Raw genomic sequence first — 22,654 nt, forward strand, 5'->3', positions numbered from 1 at the left:
TCAATCTGGTCTTATCCTTAATCAACGAAAATATTGTTTGGAGCTTCTCTTTGAACATGGTTTAACAGATTGCAAACCTGTGAGCACTCCTATTGATGCTTCTGTTAAGCTTTATGCTTCTGAAGGTCTTCCTTTGGATGATCCTACTATTTTTCGAAGGCTTATTGGTCGCCTTCTTTATTTAACAAATACTAGACCTGATATTAGTTTTGTTGTCCAGCAACTAAGTCAGTTTGTTGACTCTCCAAGGGCCACTCACTTCCAGGCTGCTCTTCGCATTCTAAGATATCTGAAGTCTTCTCCAGCACTTGGTCTATTTTATCCTTCTCAAACTGAGCATCGTATTCAAGCCTTCTCTGATTCTGACTGGGCTTCTTGTCCCAATACTAGACGCTCTGTTACTGGTTTTTGCATATTTTATGGTTCAGCCTTAATCTCTTGGAAATCTAAGAAACAATCCACTGTTTCTAGATCCTCTTCTGAGGCTGAGTATAGAGCCTTGGCCTCTGTTACTTGTGAGCTTCAATGGCTGCTGTTTTTATGTCATGACTTATCTATCAACATTCCTACTCCATTTTCTATTTTCTGTGATAGTCAGTCTGCAATTTATATAGCAAAAAATCCCACTTTTCATGAACGAACAAAACACATTGAAGTGGACTGTCATCTCACAAGATTAAAGATTCAGCAAGGCTTGATTCATTTGTTTCATGTGCCATCAAAATCTCAACTAGCAGATGTCTTCACCAAAGCTTTGTATCCAAGGAATTTTACAGAAGCTGTCTCCAAGTTGTGTCTCATTGATATATACAACCCAACTTGAGAAGGGGTATTAAGGATCAATATTTTTTGATCTTTATAACCATAATTAGATAATTGCAATATTGTTAGTCATTAACCATAAATAGGCAGTTATAGATTTGTTACTGGGATGATTATCTACTATTTGTAAATATATATACTACTTTGTATTACTGATGCATAAGCAGAATAGAATTCAATAATAATCAAAGTATGCTTTTTGCTTGGGTTCATCTTCTCACAGGCACCAAGCATGAAAATGTCCACACGTACTAAGCACAATTATGAAAATAAGCTATAGTAGTTTAAAGCTAACCATGACTCCCCCAGAGCAAAACACTAGACAATTGAATTTAAATGCGAGATTTGATCTTAATTAACACAATTGAACATGAGACATAAATTAAGAACCTTGAGGCACTTGAGGTGTAGTTTGAAATATCATTCTAGAAGAATGAGATTCATCATGCAGATAATTGATATATGAGAGCAGTTGACAATTGAGTAATAAGACAATTGAATTGTTTGAATATTTTTGACATGTGACATGCATCATATGCATAAAACTTGAGATTTTGAGGCATCAATATGGAATCCTATGCCAAGGAGGTTAATTACATTAAGAATCTTTCAATTTGGATCTTGGGGATTAACTTGATTTTTTGGAAACTCTAATCATGTTCTATAATGAGTATAAGTAGACCTAGTGTGACTTTGTAACCTTGATGAGCCACTAGTCGATCTTCTCTTTAGTGAGAATGTTTGGTGTTGGAAACCTATGTAAAGTGACTCTACTTACTTGCATGTACTCTTATGTCACTCTCTCTACAATGCAATTCTAAGCTTAACTCGACAAGCATATATAATTGCATTAATAACATCATAACATTGTATAATATTGTTACATCTCTTGAAATGTGATTGTTATATATTTTATTTTGTATTATTATTGCTATGTTTTATGTACGGATGACAAAATGAGTTATGACCCACTAGCTCGTCATATTTATACACAACTCAACAATAGTAAAATATTGTTTATTTTGAACCTAAGTCCTCATAATTTTACTTTTGGTCATAACCAAAAGATCTCTCATTAGTAAAGTATGTGTATACTTTATAAACTTTATTTTTTTCTCTGGTTCTAATGATGTGAGACTTGGTTTTATCTCTACAAAATGACAGATTGAGCTGAGTCACATGTGTTATTTGTGATTTGTTATGCAACAAATCTATTGTGTAGTTGATTTATTTTATTATATGTAATTTAAGATTTATTGTGCAATAAATCAAATTAAATCTATTGTAATTTAAATTTTATTTTATTATTTGTATACACTAGTTTATGTGGATCTTTTAAGCATTGAGAAAGAAACATGCTGAAAAAGTATTTAAAATAAATTTACAAACTTTTTGTATTAATCTTTTTGGCGAGCTAGCTCACTAGCCCGTTAACCCATTCTTCGGTAAGGTAGACTAAACTGTCCAATCTATTTTTGTTTAGGTCAATGATGAGACCAAATTTATTTATTTTATCATCCTTAATTTTATATTTTTTAACCTTTATTTTATACTAGAATTTAGGATTTAAGGTTTAGAGTTTAGTGTTTTTATACATATTTTACTTGTATTTGACTTAAATATCATTTATAAATGATCAATTGAATGTTAATGCAGGTGGAAAGGCTTAAGCCTTAGTAATTTATCACTTTTTAAATGTATTCTCTAATTTTAGTCCAATTCCCAATTTTATTTTTTATTTTTTTAAATTTAATCTTTTAGTTTTTCTTTAAATTTACTCCACAATTTATTTTCCTTTACACGCTGTTCCAAACTCAAATTATGTAGACATTTTGTACAACATCGAGGGTGTTAATACAACTTTTGATTTTGTCATTTTGTGGATGCTTTTGTCTTGTGAATTATTTGACTATGATGGAACGGAATTGGACTAGGTTTGGAAGCACTATTTTGACAACTCTAGTAGTTTGGAGTCAAAATTGGAAGCATTAATTAAATTTAAACCTACACACAGTCATGGATTTACTCCTTTTTCCATTGCCACCTGTCAAATTTTTTCCATCCTACTCACACTAGTGTCAAATCTAGCATTACCATGTACAACAAATCAAATTAGCAAGTTGTCATTCTTTTACCTTGCAAATCAGGTTCAGCATCAAGTGTATGCATGTTATCATTTCATATGCTACCATGCATGATGTATATGTTGCCACGTAAGACGACATTAATTAACATATATTATCACTTAGGCCGGTTTTCTTAATTTATTCACCAAAAAAAAAAGGGTTGTTTGATTACTGTCGACTTAAACGAAAGGAGACATAAACAATGTGTGTAACGAAAAAGGTTAGTGGGGATACATAAAATCAGAAGAAAAAGAACGACAATTTGAGGACAATCTTTTTTATATCAATCTAGTGATACAAGATGTTTTTCTATTATATTGCAATTATCGAGTAGAATTTCAATATTAAGTTTATTTTTAACTTTTTGATGAAGAAAAAAGAGATTATTTAATTTTTTACTTTGACTCAAGAAACACTAATTTAAATTTATTATTGACATGTGTAAATTAATATCTTTATTTAACTAGGTTAATTAAAAACTGCACGCCTTTTAATTATTTTTATATATATATAAAACTAGCAATGTTCTAAATCAATTTTTTTCTGCAGTAGCAAAATTTGTTGCTTTGTCTCTCACACACACACACACACATATATATATATATATATATATATATATATATATATATATATATATATATATATATATATATATATATATATATATATATATATAAACTTTTTGCTTTCTTCCTGTGTCATTCACTAGTATGTAGCAGTAATAGGTATAATGTGCCTTTTAATATCTTAATTATTGAATTGTCCTAACTTCTTTTCTCTCTCTTTATTTGTTACACTTAGCTGTCCGAAATGAGAATTTAGATAGCATTTCATGATTTTCATCTATAAACAGGTTAGTCGGCGTGGCTAATGAAAATTTTGGAAGCATATCGGTTTCTCTTTCTGTTTTTTCTTTTCCCCTCACCACACTTTAAAATAGTAATGAAATGTACAACAATGATATATAATCACTTCATTTATTATAAAATAGTAATGAAATGTACAACAACGATATATAATCACTTGTATTTGAGGTGTTTGTGATGTAGTTTGGTTTGATTTTTTTACTTAAAATTCATCCAAATCACATAAGATAATTAAGTTTTTCTTTTATTTAAATCTGTTAAGAAATTCAAACCAAATCAAATTAAACTAATCTTTTGTGATTTGATTTGATTCACTTTTTATAATTTTAAAAATATGTTATTTAAAAATGAGCTTAAAATATATAGTATTATGTTATTTTTTTTTACACTACTAGAATTTCTCTTATTACATATGATTTTTCCTGCGAATTTTTATGAAAAATTCGCAAGAAACGTTGTTCTTGCAAATTTTCTTGCGAAATTTTATCTGCATGTAATACTTTCGTGAATAATATTTTTTTGCGAATTTTAAAATTTGCAGGAAATTTTCTTGCGAAATTTCTTGTAAAAAAATTTGCAGGAAAGTTTCCTGCAAAAAAAATTTGCAGGAAATTTCGCAAGAAATTTTGCAGGAATATTTTTTACGAAAAAAATTAAAAAATTACTATAAATTTTATCAATAATTTTTCAACTTTCAAATGTTCACAATGAATTCATCCGAAACATTTGTTTTCATGCCTTCAACATGTTATACATAATCTTTTAAATTCTAAGATTGTAGATTATAAGCCTAACACTCAACCATATAAATTAACTTGTTAGGTAAGTGTTGCCACAACTTATATACTCTTTAATTTCTTTATTTTCAATCGATGTGGGACTTGAAGTTTTTTTTAAATATTAAACTTATAAATTTAAATATATATTTTTTTATTTTTCCTGCGAATTAAAATTTGCAAGAAAATTCGCAGGAAAAGTTACCTGCAAATTTTTTTTACCATTTAGTAAACATTACTTGCGAATTTATTTTTGCAAAAAAATTTGCAAGAAACAAAATAAAATTCTTACAATATTTTCTGCAAATTTACCAGGGAAAAAAATTTCTATGATTATTAAAATTGTAGCAAAATTTGTAAGAAATGTCTGTAAATTATTTTTCGCAAATAAATTCGTAAAAAGTTTACAAATATTTTTTTTACAGGAAAATTTGCAAGAAATGACACTTTTCTAGTAGTGTTAAGACTCATACGTAGGAAAAAAATTAAAAATATACAAACATTGGGAATTTTTTATCTCTTAATATTTAACACCATATCTTATTATTTTTTGAGAAAGTATTTTTTAATACAATTTTAGTTATTAAATTAATTTTCTTTTTGCATAAATATAGTTTGTCACTTAAAATAAAATTATATTTTAATTTTGGAAACGATTCATAATTTCCATCAAAAACTTAATTTAGTAGCTTGTAATTTTATAAAACACCTTTTAAATAAAATATATTACAAAGTGTGTTCTAAAAAAAAAAAAAAAAAAAAAAAAAAAAAAAAAAAAAAAAAAAAACTTCTAACTTGTAGCTTACAATTTAGCACCTTATAGTTTTATAAAATACCTTTTACATTATTTGTTGTTGTATTATATCTACATTGTGTATTTTGGAAAAAAAAATCATATTTATTTATAATTATAGTTCGGTTTGATTTAAATCGGTTTCACATTTTCAACCGCGCAGTTTAGAGAAATAAAAGTTTTTTTTACAACATTGTTAGTTTTCAATTTTTTTTATCGATTTTTGAATTTTTAGTTTATTTTTCAATTTTTTGTTGAAGTTTGTTCAATTTTAAAACCTTTAACTCATATCACCAACTATTGTGTTTGTAAAAATTACAAAGTTCATATCTCTTTTATAGGAGAGGAAAAATCGTGAAACTAATCCAATTTATTGAGTTCAAATTTTAGGAATCTAAAGAAAAGTTTTGTCATCCATAATGGTTAGATAATCAATCCATATGTATTATAACGAACTTCTATTTTACACAAGAGTGTTTTTAGGAACTTTTCTATAACAAGAAGGTTTATCACCAACTATTTTGTATATAAAAATTACAAAGTTCATGTATCTTTTATAAAAGAAAAATTGTGGAACTGATCCACTTTAATTTATGGTATTGAGATCAAATTTTAGGCATCTAAAGAAAAGTTTTGTTACCCATAATGGTTATTGATAATCAACCCATATGCATTACACACGAACTTCTATTTTATAAAAGAGCATTTTATGAGCTTTTATTTAACGAGAGGGTTTATAACCAAGTATTGTGTATATAAAAATTACAAAGTTCATGTATCTTTTATAAAAAAGAAAAATTGTGAAACTAATCCAATTTAATTAGTGGTATTGTGTTCAAATTTTAAGCATCTAAAGAAAAGTTTTGTCACCCATAATGGTTATCGATAACCAACCCATATGTATTAAATACAAACTTCTATTTTGCACAAGAATGTTTTTATGAGCATTTCTTTAAGGAGAGGGTTCATCACCAACTATTGTGTGTATAAAAATTACAAAGTTCATGTATCTTTATAGAAGTAGAAAATTTGTGAAACTGATTCAGTTTAATTAGTGGTATTGAGTTCAAGCTTTAGGTATCTAGAGAAAAGTTGTCACTCATAATGCTTATCGGTAATTAACCCATATGTATTAAACACGAACTTCTATTTTGCAAAAGAATGTTTTTATGAGTTTTTTTTTAATAAGAGATTTTATCACCAACTATTGTGTGTATAAAAATTACAAAGTTCATGTATCTTTTATAGAAAAAGAAAAATTGTGGAACTGATCTAGTTTAATTGGTGGTATTGAGTTTTAATTTTAGGCATCTAAAGAAAAGTTTTGTCACCCATTATGGTTATTGATAATCAATCCATATGTATTAAACACAAACTTTTATTTTGTACAAAAATATTTTTTGAACTTTTCTCTAACGAGAGGGTTTATCACCAACTATTGTGTGTATAAAAATTACAAAATTCATGTATCTTTTACAAAACAAGAAAAATCATGGAATTCATCTAGTTTAATTGGTGGTATTATGTTTATATTTTAGGCATCTAAAGAAAAGTTTTGTTACCCATAATGGTTATTGATAATCAACTCTTATATATGAAACACGAATCTTTATTTTGCATGAAAACATTTTTAGGAACTTTTTTCAACAATAGGATCTATAGGAAATCTTTAGCTTTTTATCTAATTCAATTTTTATTTATCATAATGATTTATAAAATAAATATTAATATTTTAAAATAAATTATCAATAAATAAAAATATTTTTTTATTATGATATAAATTATTTATCATAAATCTAAAATGTAATTTTTGTGTATAAAAATATTTATGTATACTAATTTTGAATATAATTTATATATTCAAACATAGAGAGTGTGTCTATATATATATATATATTAAGTTTATTATAAATTTTATTTATATATAATAAATATGTATGTGGATTGCATAAACTAAAATACTACTAACCATTAGATTAGAATAAGCAACTTCAATTAAAAGGTTACAAAAAGTTATCACTACAATTACCATCATAATTGTCTATATCATAGTTCCCATTACAATTATTATCATCATCATTGTTATCATCATTATCGTCTCTACCAATATTGTCCTTATTGTTGCCACCATGACTATTGTCACCATCATTGTTGCCGTTATTGTTGCAACCACATTCAAAATGCACATGAAAGGTTAAATAAAATATATCACAATATTTAGGTTAAATTTAATTTAATCTTATATTTTAAAACTCAGACCTATAATCAACTTGGTAAAGTATAGTTGGTTAATGATTGAACTAATGAATCATTAATTAAATTATATAAATAAACTAAATAAGAAAGATTAATGCTTTAATATGCATGTACAACAAAATTTTTACAACAACTTGTAAAATATCATTTTTTTTATGTCTATATCTCTCATTTATTATGGAGATAAATATTAATAATGGAGAAAAAGACAAAAATAATATTCTACAAGTTGTATAACTTTTATTACATATATTACACTACTATATAAGCTTGCCTCGCACAACTCATGAGCCAAAATGAAATGCTCTACAAAACTATTTTTTCATTTTAAACAATACATTAAGAACAAAAGAAATCCAACATATGTAACCTCACCTCAATAATTCATGGGCAAGAACGACACTCCTCATAAAACTATTTTTCACTTGTAATTAAAATAAAATAAAATGTCAATACCCCCCCCCCAAAAAAAAAAAAAAAAAATTTGTTCCCCTTTATAAAATCAAGTTCTAGGTTCAATCTCATTAAGTTTTATTAATTTATTGGGTCGTATTCGTATGCTTTGGATGTGAAGATGCATGCACGTTCTCATAAGCCCATAAAGGATATATTAAAATATCAAATAGTTTGTTACTAATTGGGCCAAATGTTTGGATGTGAAGATACATGGCCCATGAAGCATTAAGTTTTAAAAAAGCCTGGCCCATGCAGGTCTCGAACCTGCGACCTTCGCGTTATTAGCACGACGCTCTAACCAACTGAGCTAATAGGCCAGTTGGTTATTTCATTCTTAGAAGATATTAATATAGTAAGTATTATGATAAATGAGTATTAAAGAAACATAAGAGTAAGAGAATAGAGTAGATAGAAGGAAAAGAATGGATAATATTACAGCGAGTGAAGCAGCTGGTTTGGGAGTGGGTGCTGTACTTGTGTGTGCCACCATTGCTGCCACCAAAGTCGATGCTTTCTTCTCTTCTTCTCAGCGCAGGTTCTCTCTCTATTCATTTTAAGCCTTTTGTGACCAACAAGCCCCATTAGACTTTTATGCTGTGATATGTCTTTCTTTGCCATATTTTTCACTAACCCATGTTTTAACGTGTCTCAAGTGCTACCCAAATGCAATCAAACTTGTTATATTAAGTTCATTTAATGTCTATCTCACACTAAGACTGGTATTTAATATTTATTTATTAAATTTTGCAATATTTGCTTAACTCATTATCTAGTAATTTTGATGCCCATGACCAATCCTATGCACTTATTAGGTACTACAGAATATGACCATGTTCTGAATTTGCTTTTCAATTGTTATTTCTATATTTAATATGTTGCTTTTGCATGTTTTATATGACTTATTCATATTCTCTTTTTCCATATATCATTAAAGAAGGAAGGAAATCATGGGTCCAAACCCTGCTTATTTACTTACTTTCCCATTGCTGAAGGGTGTATTCAATGTATTATTAGGCCCTAGCACTACCTTCAAAGGGTAGAATTTGATTCATGAATGTCAATTACCAATAAATCTAGTTCTGCAAATAGTTAGAGTTTATACAATACAATGAATTCATTTTCTAGTAATTGGTCATTTTGAGACATAATTCTGTTCTTTCCTCATTTAAAAGTTAAAACCTATCTCTAGCTGAAAGCAGATATAATATCTAGTTTTATAATTCCAGGTTTTTTAATCTCTTTGGGGTCAATCACTTCTATTAAAAAAGTATAATGTAATTTCTCAGTGTCAGAATGATCAATTTATTTTAGCAATCTTCTTCCTTTTCTAAGCACAACTAAGTGAAACAGTGAGATTTCTTTTTTCCATTCCATCCCAAAAGCGAAGATGCTAAATCTCAAATTTCTATTGAAAATTCCTGAACTGGTGCAATACGTGCACATTATCCATCCAACAATGTTAAACCTCTGCCCTTGAATCCAAATATAGGCCACTCACAAGTAAGATTTCCCACTGCCCTTTGGATCTTACCTGCATTAGCATAAGAAGAAAATTTATGGTTTTACTCTTAAGTCAATTGTGTAATTTTATGAAGAGTTACTTTGAATGCCATTGTTTTGTTTCAAATGCTTGCTAGCTAATTTTATTTTTGAATATGCTAGCAAGGTTATGGAGTAGCACTTCTATACTTTAAACTTTAGCAAAATTGTGTGTAGTATGATGATAACTGTCACGCTTGACAAGTTAGATCTTATATATGGTTTGGACTTTAAAGGATAACTCTAGCGCTTTACTATATCTTTGGTGCCTGATTTTATCTAATCATCAAGATGTTGGTGTTTGTCTGTTTCTCATGTCTGGAAGTTGGTTGGAATATGGATGTACTTCAATTTTATTATTTTTTTTCTGGCAAGTTATTGAGTGAAAATTCGGCATCTTGGACTCTTGTGTCTCCTTTAAGTTTATACATTTTCATTTGGTATTATTAAACCATGTGAAGAATGAAGATTCATTTGGTGTATGACATTTTAAGTCTTTTTTATGCTATGCCTTGCAAGTCAACTATAGATATTGGTAGACTGCTTCAGTATTTGATTCTATGTCATGGTGGTCTTGAACCTTTCACATCACCTTGATTTGGAAGAACTGAACTGAGGTGGCTAGTTTTTTAACAGTGATCACAAAATGGTTGTAATTGAGGAATAAACAATTTCTGATATTAAGATAAATACAACACAGTCAATTCTGCAGAACTATGATGAGAAAAATATTGTGACCAAGCTGTGTAGTGAGACATTGGTTTTTTTTTTTTTTTGCCACCTTCTCTTTGTTGACACATGAAGCAACCCCTTTCTTGCAGCTCATTGGGGTTGTGCAAGCAATGTGGCAATCTGAGGCGATTGGCTTGCTCCAGATGCAAAGGAACCGGTTCGGTCAGAGAAGGGGGAATACTTGGTTTTACACTTCTGGAAGATTTGTATGAAACACTTGGTAACAGTGAATCAAAGGTGAAGCAGATAGCATGTGTAAAATGTCAAGCCAAAGGTTACTTTTCATGTCCTAACTGTTCTGAACAATAATCACTATGGTTTTATCTTCTTTGCCTACACTATTCTCATGCACAACATTCAATCTTGTCTTGTAACATTTTGAATTGTGTTTATAACACCTCATAGATAGTGGTATGTTACATCAGCTTATATTCTGCTCCTACTGTAAATTTTCCTTATGCCTTGTCGCAAGAACAAACATAATTTGAATACTACTTTGCCTGCATTCTTTGTATGTTTTGTCTATCAGTTGTTCTCATTTAGACCTTAATTTACAAGTTACGAATAATCTAGCACTATATAACAGAGAGAAAAGATTATGTTAGAGCAATAATGTTTCATGACTAACACTTGAATAAAAAGGGTTAGCAAATTGTAGTGTCATTTTCTAACTGCATGAGAATTTGTACGGAAAAGTTTTGATATGGCACTAGAAACAATAAAAGATTAGAGACAACTTTCATTCCCATATGTGAGAGTAGATCTCTCATGTTTTACCATGACGTTCAAATATTATGTCTATCGCTCTTTTGTTTGCCTAAGATGAAATCATAAAAAAGGTTTCCACCTTTTATTTCACAATTTTGACATATTATGCAATGTCTTATATGTATAACGATTACATACACTTGGTTAAGTCAGGTAGGCCTATATATGTTTGAAAGATAGTTAAACAACTGCAATTAGCTAGGTTAATAAATAATTAAATATAAATGTTTTTATCATAAATGATCAAGAATAATTTTACAGTTGGTTAACTGATTGTCTGTGAAGGGCTTCTAAACTTTATATTGAAAGGAGTACCGCCAAAATTATAGGTGAAAGATTTTGCTTCAGCTCTTTTTTCTTAATATATATACACACACATTACACAACTTATTTGATAACGCTGAATTTTTTCTTCTTCTTAAATTTAACGTCGCTTTATTAGTTCAATTCCATTCCTAAATGTCAAAATCTCTGTAACACAAGAAATAAGTCCACTCTATGCAAAGAACCTAAAAAGATTGGAACAGAGGGGATTTGTTCTGTATTGACAAGCAAAAGTTTATAGAAACTGTTATACTATACGAGTTCATAGCGGATCATCTCTACTAGAACAAATGATTAAGATATAGTAGTTTAACGATAAAAGTTATAAAAAGCCAAAATCATAAAGAAAATGGGCACACTGACACACATCCAAAACTTATAATTAAACAATAATATTGCAGCAATTTTCATACTATCATCTAGCGACACCAAAAAGCACGTGAGACTTACTCTACAAAATAACATGGCTCTCTAACTTGCCTATAAATGACGATCAAAAAAATTCACGAACACGAAAGTAGTGCATTCTCCAACAGGGAAACTCTGGTCACATTTTGGCCCTTCTCCTCTCTTGTTTTTGTAACCTGGGTATAAATGTGGATGGAACTCATATTCTTCAACCAACACCAATCTCTGGCGTTTTCCCAACTTCTTCATATTCCACTTATTGAAAGGATATGCAATCTTGTGTGTAACATGAATTTCTCCACCTCTATTAAGCATGTACTTAGCATTGTACATAAATCCACTCACCAATTCCTTGTGAAGCCTGCATTTGTTTTAACATATATGGTATGAATGAATGCTAAAAAATTATATTGCACATTTTTCACATAACTTACTTGATTTGGTAGGGATCACTTTCACGAGCAATGAAACCCGCATGCGGAAAATTGAAAATTATGCGATCAAATTTCCGATGTTCGAGAAGTGGGTGATCAAACATTGTGTGTACGTCAACTCTATGCACAATGGTGCAGCCAAGAGCCTCGAGATCAGTCAAGTTCCTTAATGCACTTCCATATTTACGCCTTAAATATGCTTAAAAGTTAAACATATTCAAATATTGTTAAAAAAATGAAGTTAGCAAAAGGTACTTTACAAATAAAGTTGCATGCATGCATGATGCACCATCCATATAGAGTTTATTTAAATACAAATTAGAAAATTTTTCGAGAGTTTTTATTTATTTATTGAAAATAAAGTGTTATTTTAATAAAGAAACTCTTAAAAGTATTATTTCTAAACTAGTATTTAAACAGATTCATACTCTCATTTCATGCTGACATGAGTACGAGACTATCACTAACTTGAAAGATTTTCAAGTTCACTATGAACTTATATATGTAATGTTACAATTTCAATAGAGTTAAATATATAAATTAACCTCTAGAATCCCAAGATGTAGCAACCATGTTGACGGCTGTGCCAAATGCCCTTGCCAAGCATAGTGAGAATGAGAAATCTCCCTCTCCCACTAGCAAAATCATATGAGAGCTACGGTAATGTGTTATCCTTTTCTCTTTCATTGGTACAAGGTCACAGCTCAAGTGAGTTTCTACTTTTACTTGAATATGTGAAGATATCCAATGATGAAAATCAATATATATATGTACACATGTTGGTGTCTGAAGAAATTCCCCACTAAGGGTTTTGGAGAAGGCCAATTACTAATAATTATTCACACATTTTTCAATAAGGGGTTTTTAATGTATTGGAACATGCAAATACTACTAATTGCATGCATTCGTTTGGGAACTGAGAAGCTTGCCCTTTATCTTCCCGGAAACCCCAAAATTATTAGTAAAATGGAACGTTGTTACCAATATATGGAAGTGCAAAACTGAACTTCATATGTGGAATAAAGTCATTGTTATGGTGAATATATATATCAACTAGTATGTGCCGTTGAACGGGCTGGTTTATTTTGTTTATCTTCTACTACTATATTTTCTCCATTTTATATTTATTGTTATTTTATTTTTTAAATTTTATTTCTAAACTATTGATGTTTTAAATAATCATTGTTCTTCATACGTAAGTAAGTGGATGTGAACATTTTTTAAATATCGTTGCATCATCCATAGAAATTGATATAATAACATAAAAATAAAATGCTCCACAAATCTATTTTTCCGGTTTAAACAAAAAAACGTAGGTAAAAGAAACTCCAGCACGTGCAAACTCACCTCACTTAACTGATGCATTTTTTTCACTTGTAATTAAATTAAACTTGGACCAAGAAAAAGACAAAAAAAACCTATCCCTTTTAAAAGGTAAATAAAATCCAATCTCGATTATACTAACATTAAATTAAAATTATAAATAATTAAATATAACGGAATATGCTATGTCAAGTTAAAGCAGTTAATCGGTGCTTAGGTTTACCATAAAGGCGCATGCTCTCAAAGGTGAATATAATTAATATTTAAAAAGTATTCTTAAACAAATTGGCCCATGCAGGTCTCGAACCTGCGACCTTTGCGTTATTAGCACGACGCTCTAACCAACTGAGCTAATAGGCCATCTGTTTACTATCAATTTAGGTTATATATGAAGATTTTTAACCTAAGTCGATTCTTTATTATGTTTTAATCTGCACAGGATCTCTTTGTGTATGTATTTTTTTTAATGAGATAATCATCCATACATTGTTGTGTAAAGTTTTTTATACTGGTAACCAATTAGATTTTTTAAAGTTATTTATTTTATTATTATTTTATTAAATAAACAATTGATATGACACTGTTAAAAGATATGATTGATTGTCAGTGTAAAAAAACTTTACACTGGCAGTATATAAGTGATTAACTTTTTTCTTATTTACTTATTTTTCCTTTTATTCCTTTTTAGTCATGTGATCAATAAACTCCATTATAATTTGTTAGTTGATAGCAAGTGTTCCCCAAAAGCAACCAAAGTTGCTATAAGCTCACCATTTTAATGTCTATATTGACTAACTCCTATTTATTTATTTATTTATTTTTGTAATATTTACTCAACTCGTTCCTATGAAATTTGATATTCATAACCATTTTTATGCACTTATTGCGAAATCTACACTATGTTTTGACTTTGCTTTTCAACTATTATGTCTATCTTGTTGTTCACCCATTTTCTCAAGTATTCGTTATAGCCATATTACTTAACTTGAAGTTTCAGGAGTTGTTACATACACTGCTTTTAGTGTAGATTCTGCCATAGTTGCTTGCTTCACTGATGACCAAGAAAAAAAAAATTGATCCTAGTGAAAAGGCCTATCTCAACATATTCTTCATGTCGTGTATTGGTCATGCCTAATCATTTTTGGTGAAGCCAATCATCCTTGAGTTGATCATGATTTTGTACCATATACCAAACTCCCTCGTACTTTGTAGATATCTTAAACTTCTTTTTCTTGCTTCATAGTGAATCTAACTTGGGTTTTGCATAAATCTTAATAGAAGACTTGTGGCAAACATGATGTATGGCCGTGTGATTGTGAGATATAGTAGGCTCTCAATTAAACTCTTATATCGTGATGCATCTACTTTTGGTACTCCATCATTTTTTTATAGTTTCTCATTTACCACTAGTGGAGTAGCTACATGTTTACAATTGTACATCTAGAACTTATTTAGTAGAGCTTCAATATATTTATTTTGAGAGATAAATATTCCTTATTTTTGTTGTTTCACCTCTATATCGAGGTGGTAGTTCATCAAGCCAAGGTTGGTCATCTCGAATATCTTCATCATGTTTTCTTTGAATTATTTCATCTTCCCCCATATTGTTTCCTGTGTACATAAGATCATCGATGTATAAGGAGACAATGAGTTCATATTAACCTTTTGTTTTGATATATAGTAGTAGAGAAAAGATAAACACTAAAAGGAGGATGAATAATATCTATCAAAAACTCACATTTTTTTAGTAGTGAAGTATTAGCACTAACAATAAAGAGTGTAGGAGAAAAGGCAACAAAACACACGGTAATTTTAATACTGGTTCATCTTAACCATTAAGATTTCGCCCATTTCTCAATCCAACCAAATTGAGTTTCACTATCTTTAAAAAGATACAAGTATCCTTTTAATAAGCTACTTTTGACTCAAACCTAAGTGTTCTTTGAATTGTCTCTTCAAGCAATTTATCCAATTATTCTTTTATAGTCAAGTCTCTTTAGGCTCAAACAAGTATTCTTTTATAGACAAACTTCTTTAGACTTAAATGAGTATTCTTTTATAGAAAAGTCTCTCCAGGTTAACCTTATAATAATATTTATATTTGGGTAAAGTTTTACAAATGTTGTTTCGTCTTACAGACAAGTGTGATACAACCAATTAAGAAAAATATCTTTACAAAAAGAATGATTAATAATTTGTACAAGAGTTCTGCTAAAAAAGTCTTCTCTAAAAAATTTCTCTTTCTTTTTAATCTTGAAGTTCCTTATATAGTAACCTGAATAAAAATGATTGTTGCAAAACTATGAGGGGTCCTTATAAGCTTACTTCATTTGTCTTCATTACGAGTTCCTTGGGATGAGAAGTGTCCATTGAAGCATTAAATGCTTGCATTAATTGCATTTCACCAAATTATCACTTCTTATTTGATCAAGGAGACTACTTATTAGCTTTAGGATACCAAATAGACTTTTCTATGGCGTATGTCAACAAAGAGTAGGTTATGCCTCAACTTCTATTGACTTTCTTCATGATTTCAAAGATCCATCTATGCACAACATGGCTTGATTCACTTTAACAAATTTGTGAGTTCCAATGAGCTTTCTTTGTTTGATTTGTTAAGAAATTGGTTAGTCATGCACCAAATAGTCAATACCCATGATAAATGATATGCATTTAAGACTTTAAGAAGTAAGATTATGATTTGTTTGATGACATATCATTTATCTAAAGGTTTGTGTCTTATGCTTCGTCTGATTTGTATTTTGCAAAAATATTTTCCATTTAGAAAAACATTATGCATGTTATCATTAAAACTTGAAAACTTAATAGATTTAAGATTGTCTGTTGACATAATAATCTCTCCACTTTTAATGTTGACAAACACATTTTGAAACTAAGGTTTTTCTTATCTTAGAAAATATTTTCATTGATTAAGGCGAAGTGATTTTTTCGAAGATAACTTAATCAAAGACAATCATTTAATAAAATTTTCTTTAAGACATGGAAGAGTTATAAAATTATCAAAGTTGTACAAGAACACATCTATCAGACGTTATGTATAAGATCATAAGTTGTTCAATTTTACGCATACATTCATTTAATGCATGTGTATTTGTGTATTCTTTTAATCTTATTAGACATTTTAAATCATTATTAATGACTAAGTAGATATGTATGTTGGCCTGCTTGTTCATTTTAGAGCCTATCAAAGTGAACATATTGACTTATTTATATTAGAGCATGCATTGCATACCAAAGCCTCAAATGTCTAACAGAGCACATGATATCTATTATGTATATCAAGGCATATGTTACCTACTAGAGCCTAATGTGTTTATCAAATCATATGTTTAGAGTATATCATGACCTTCATGGCATAGCCTATTTTTTTAGAGCATAACTAGTTCATGATATCCAAAGTAAAGCATACTGATTCAAAATACTCATACCAGAGCATACATAAGCATGTGATAAAATGCATAGAGGACTCCTCCTGAAAACATGCATGATCTAAATGACATTATATGTGCATGGATAAAAGAAATGTAGTAGTATTAACAAACATAGCAACAATAATCAGGGCATATTATGTAGAAAAAATATTGTTCAAAAACACAAATCTAATGTCCCTTTTGGCACTAGCAAAAAAGGTTGTGCAAAAGTGTGGCTCCCCTTGAAATTAGTCTTCCTCCTCATCAAAGCTCAACTCAATGTTTAGATGGCTAAGTAACTTGTGGAATTTTCTCTCATAACGGGCTTGCCTCTAGTAAGCAAAATGAAGAGCTTTGAAGAGGCCAACAAAAAGGTTGTGCCAATCAGCTTTTATTGCAAGGGGAGGAGTCTAGGGTGGAGCAAATAAACCTGGTTGGTCAAATGAAGATAGACGGATAATTTTTCTACAAAAAAGAAAATAATGTTACCAGATAAAAATATATGAAAAGTAATAGAAAAAGGAGAGAAATAACGATAGATCTGGTGTCGGGTGGAGAGAGTGTTGGAGATGGAGGGCATAACATTGGAGGGGATTAAGTAGGTTTGCATGCTTCTTCCCACTAAATAGGACATGCGTTCAACCTTGTCATTACTAGAAGTACTAGACTCATGGCACTTGGCATATCTCATGTAACGCATATCTTCCAAGTATGGCCTCAACTTCTCCTTATCCTTGTAGACGAAGTGGATAGCAGTCGAGTGTCAACAATGAAGAACTTGGTTCATAGCTGGGTCATCCACGACCTATATACCTCACAAAGCATTTGGGGTAGATTATGAGGGATTCCTTCATAGCTCCAAAGCAGCTCGCGAGTGGATAAGATTCTGAACTTCACATTGGATGAGCTAAGTAGTTTGGGCATCCAAATGTCGTAGGTCAATGAGATCAATTGGCCTTAAGACAATATGCAAGGTAGTCCTTGGTTTGATGGCAATCCCGAGGGCTACACTATATTGTATGATGATGTACTCCTTCTTGTTGAAGTAAAGAGACCTGGTGGCATCAAGGACTAGAGGTACCTAATCATCATTAATGGTACACTCCTCCCACAATCATTGCATTTCTCTCTCCTCCGCAAGCTCAAAATCATCAATTATTATCATCATTATCGTCTCTACCAATATTGTCTTGATATATAGTAGTAGAGAAAAGATAAACACTAAAAGCGGGTTGAATAATGTCTATAAAAAACTCACTTTTTTGAGTAGTGAAGTAGTAACACTAACAATAGAGTACAAGAGAAAAGATAATGAAAAACATGATAATTTTTATAGTGATTTGTCTCAATCACCGAGATTAACTCAATTCTCAATCCAACCCAATTGAGTTTCACTATCTTTGAAAAGATAAAAGTATTCTTTTAATAAGCTACTTTAGACTCAAATCTAAGTATTCTATGAATTGTCTCTTCATGCAATCTATCAAAGTATTCTTTTATAGTCAAGTCTCTTTAGGCTCAAACAAGTATTCTTTTATTGACATGTCTCTTTAGGCTTAAATGAGTATTCTTTTATAGACAAACCTCTCCAGGCTCAACCCTATAACAATATTTATATTTGGGTAAATTTTTACAAATGTTTCATTTTACAGAAAAGACGTGATACAACTAATTAAGTACAATATCTTTACAGAAAGAATGATTAATAACTGGTACAAGAGTTTTTCTCAAAAAGTATTCTCTAAAAAAACTCTCTTTCTTTTTAATCTTGAAGTTCCTTAAATAGTAGCTTGAATGAAGATGACTGTTGCAAAACTATATGGGGTCCTCACAAGCTTACATCATTTGTCTTCATTTGTGTTCCTTGGGATGAGAAGTGTCTATCGAAGCATTAAATGCTTACATTAATTACATTTCACCAAATTGTCACTTCTTATTTGATCAAGGATGCTACTTATCAACTTTAGGATACCAAATAGACTTTTTGTGACGTGTGTCAACAAAGAGCAGGTTCTACCTCAACTTTTATTGTCTTTCTCCATGATTTCAAGGATCCATCTATGCACAACATGGCTTGATTCACTTTAAAAAATTTGTGAGTTTCAATGAGCTTTCTTTGTTCGATTTGTTAAGGAATTGATTAGTCATGCACCAAATAGTCATTACTAATGATAAATGATACGCATTTAAGACTTTAAGAAGTAAGATTATATGATTCGTCTGATGACATATCATCTATCTAAAGGCTTGTGTCTTATGTTTTGTTTGATTTTTATTTTGCAAAAATATTTTTCATTTAGAAAAACATTATGTTTATTATCATTAAAACTTGAAAGCTTGACAGATTTAAGATTATTTTTTGACCTAATAATCTCCCCTTTTTTAATGGTGACAAACACATTAATTTTGAAACTAAGGTTTTCTAATCTTATAAAATATTTTCATTGATTAAGACGAAGTGATTTTTCCAAAGATAACTTAATCAAAGACAATCATTTAATAAAATTTTCTTTAAGACATGAAAGTTTTATAAAATTAGCATACAAGAACACATCTATCAGATGTTGTGTATAAAATCATACAAGTTGTTCAATTTTACGCATACATTCATTCAACGCATGTGTATTTGTGTATTCTTTTAATAATCATTATTAATGACTAAGTAGATATGTATGTTCACTGACGGATCTATTTGTAATATAGTGGGGCACTTGCCCCTATTACCATTTGATATATACATATACTTTTTTATCTAAAAAAAATAATATATTTTAAAAAATAAAATTTATATTATAATAAGATAGATATATATTAATATTATTGTATGTATAAAATATAAATTTGGAGAAGATATTCATTTATTTGATATCTGTAAAACTTTCGAAAGGAATTAATTTTTATACGTGATAAATAATATTCTTTAATAACGAATCAATTTTTTAAAAAAGTTTAATTATAATATATATATATATATATATATATTAATATTCACATATATAATGTAATTATTAAAGAATCAATTTTTGATAAAATAAAATTTGCAAGATACATGTTTACCTTTTGTACTTTTTACTTATTGTATACGTTGATTAAAAGAGTCAAAATAGTAAGATTGTATATGTTGATTAAAAAAATTAAAATATGAAATATTAGAATATTTATATTTTATTTATAATTTTTAATATAAAATATATGTTAAAATAAATTATCATCTAAAAATTTATATTAGATATTTGATAAGTGCTATGATTTCATTAAGTTTATGGCCTAGTTTGAAGCACTTATATCAATTTTCCTTGCTTTAGACTTTGTTTTTAACTCAAAACGTATCTAAATTGTTAGGTGATCACATTTTATTTTTGAATCATGTTTTTAGATAACTTACAAGTATTTGGTTGTTGTTTTGTAGTTTAGGAGAAAGTTAGGAAAGAAGGAAGGAAGTCAAGCACAAAGTGGTGAATTTGAAGTTGAAGGAACTTTTGGTTAAGTTCCCAGGCTAAGCCCCAGATCCACGCTTAGCCTCAGCATGGCAGAGAATCCCTGGAACAGAATTTTGATTCCCACGCTGAGCGTGGAACTGAGGCTTAGCGTGGATTGTGCTGACATGTCATTATTCACATAAGACAAAAGCTTTTATGACCTAAAAGTGGGATTTTCGAAGAGAGAAGTAAGGAGGATCATTCTTGGACTTTGTGTGGCGGTTAGAGAGCTCTGGAACCTTCAAGATCAAGCTTCTTCCTTTCTTCATCATTTGTAGAGTTCTACATGTCTATGTGTAGCTAAACTCACCCTTGTTGGGGTTTGATGTAACTAAACCCATTCTCATGTGTAAACTCTAAGCTATCAATCTAAGTTGTTATTCAGTTTTATTGCTCTTTTTCTGTGCATAATGCTTGTTATGGCTTGATCACCCTTAACTTGAACTTAAGGTTTTTAAGAGATTGAGAAATGATTTTAAATCTTTGACTTGAAATAGAGCAGCTAATGGTGCTTATTGCTAGAGATAGAGTAAATGCCATTGGTCTTTCTTAAGCTCTTGTTTTTAAAGCTGGTTTCTAGGTTAAACTATGCAAGAGATTGATAGTTTAAGCTGGTTTCTAGGTTAAACTATGCAAGAGATTGATAGTTTAAGCTAGTAACTTAGATGCCAACTTGTAAGAGATTAGGGTTGGTTACTTTTGAGAGTGATTGATAAATTCTAAATAATAACTATTGTGAACTTAGTGATAAGCATGAGAGGAAGGTTTAGTGAAGTCAAACCCCAACAATTTATTAATATTGCATTAGAATCAAGTTTTGCACTCTAAGTGTTTACCAAAACACCAAAAAGAATTGTTATTGCTTGTTTACATTATTTACTGCAGCAAATCAAACTCTTATTGTTTTTCGGTAGCTTAGTTATTATACCAAGTGAAATTGCAAAGTGTTGCGCAAGTCCCTTGGGAGACGATACTCATACTTTCATTGAACTACGTATACGATTTGGTACACTTGCCAAACGAGATAACAAGTTTCTGGCGCCGTTGCCGGGGACTTGCGTCTCAATACTTAGGCAAAGTCACTTGGATTACTAATCTAGGCTTTGATTCATTTATTCTTTTACATTTTACAATTACTATATTCCTTTTCTTTTAATTCATTGTATCTGTGTTGCTGACTGTTTGTTGTAGCTTTGTGATTCTGGTTTATGCGAGGTACTGTTCCTGCTAGTGATTTAGCTTACGACCCAGAAATTGAGAAAACAGCTAGGAGGAACAGGGGAGCAGTAAGGAAGCAAAGGTTACTAGCCAAACAGGCACAACACAGAGAGGCTACTTCGTCCTTTCTCAGTCCTTCTTTATCTGAAATCTTAGAGGAAGTTGAAATGGTAGAGGAAAGACCAAGAATTACTCTTGGTGATCATGCAGCTGCTACTGGTACTACTCATTTCTCTAGCATTGCCACTCCTGCAATCGCAGCCACTAATTTTGAGATGAAGCCAGCATTGTTGAATCTGATTCAGAACAACCAATTTGCGGGCCTTGATCATGAGGACCCATATCTGCATCTCCATACTTTTGTTGAGCTTTGTGGCACAGTGAAGATACATCAAGTTCCTAAAGAGGTGATTCGGATGAAGTTGTTTCCTTTCTCACTACTTGGGAAAGCTAAGATGTGGCTCAATGCTCTACCACATCAAAGCTTAACCAAGTGGTCTGACATAGAGACAAAGTTCTTGGCAAGATTCTTCCCTCTTGCTAAGATAAATCAAGCAAAAAGTGAGATTGTCACATTCTCTCAGAAGCAAGATGAACTTCTATCCGAGGCTTGGGAGAGATACACACTACAATAAATGAGCTAAATAGTGGAGGTTATTTTTACGTTTAGTGGAGGTTTTTACCCTCCGCAAAATAAATCGCAGAGGTTTCCAAAAACCTCCGAAGTTACATTCGCCGCAAGCAATTAGCGACGTTTTTTAGAAACCTCTGGTATTGTGAGTATTTAGCGGAGGTTTTGTTAAGGAGGTTTTAAACCTACACTAACAGTGGAGGTTTTTTAAAGGAGGTTTCAAAGCTATGCTAACTGCAGAGATTTTTTAATGGAGGTTTTAAAGCTATGCT

General features: G+C 30.2%; 1 protein-coding gene, 2 non-coding genes and 1 pseudogene across 3 annotated transcripts; 1 reads left to right on the forward strand and 3 right to left on the reverse strand.

Annotated features, from left to right (window-relative positions):
• Positions 1-8,338: 8,338 nt before the first annotated feature.
• Positions 8,339-8,412, reverse strand: TRNAI-AAU (transfer RNA isoleucine (anticodon AAU)). The gene has a single exon. It is a non-coding gene; the product is annotated as a tRNA-Ile (tRNA).
• Positions 8,413-8,469: 57 nt separating this feature from the next.
• Positions 8,470-10,880, forward strand: LOC109816470 (chaperone). The gene is made up of 2 exons (XM_020381506.3): positions 8,470-8,630; positions 10,456-10,880. The coding sequence occupies exons 1-2, from the start codon at positions 8,518-8,520 to the stop codon at positions 10,673-10,675; spliced, it is 333 nt and encodes a 110-aa protein (XP_020237095.1). The 5' UTR covers positions 8,470-8,517; the 3' UTR covers positions 10,676-10,880.
• A 1,058-nt stretch (positions 10,881-11,938) lies between these two features.
• Positions 11,939-12,987, reverse strand: LOC145954699 (uncharacterized protein At4g26485 pseudogene; annotated as a pseudogene).
• A 922-nt stretch (positions 12,988-13,909) lies between these two features.
• Positions 13,910-13,983, reverse strand: TRNAI-AAU (transfer RNA isoleucine (anticodon AAU)). The gene has a single exon. It is a non-coding gene; the product is annotated as a tRNA-Ile (tRNA).
• Positions 13,984-22,654: the final 8,671 nt, after the last annotated feature.

Source organism: Cajanus cajan, chromosome 2 (assembly GCF_000230855.2).
Source record: "Cajanus cajan strain Asha chromosome 2, NIPB_CcT2T_4, whole genome shotgun sequence".
Classification (NCBI taxonomy): domain Eukaryota; kingdom Viridiplantae; phylum Streptophyta; class Magnoliopsida; order Fabales; family Fabaceae; genus Cajanus; species Cajanus cajan.

What these genes read in the sequence shown, in the direction of transcription:
- LOC109816470 (XM_020381506.3), top strand. Translation starts at nt 8,518, where the DNA reads ATGGATAATATTACAGCGAGTGAAGCAGCTGGTTTGGGAGTGGGTGCT. An exon ending in TTCTCTTCTTCTCAGCGCAG is followed by an intron (nt 8,631 to 10,455) that starts GTTCTCTCTCTA and finishes CCTTTCTTGCAG; the next exon opens with CTCATTGGGGTTGTGCAAGC.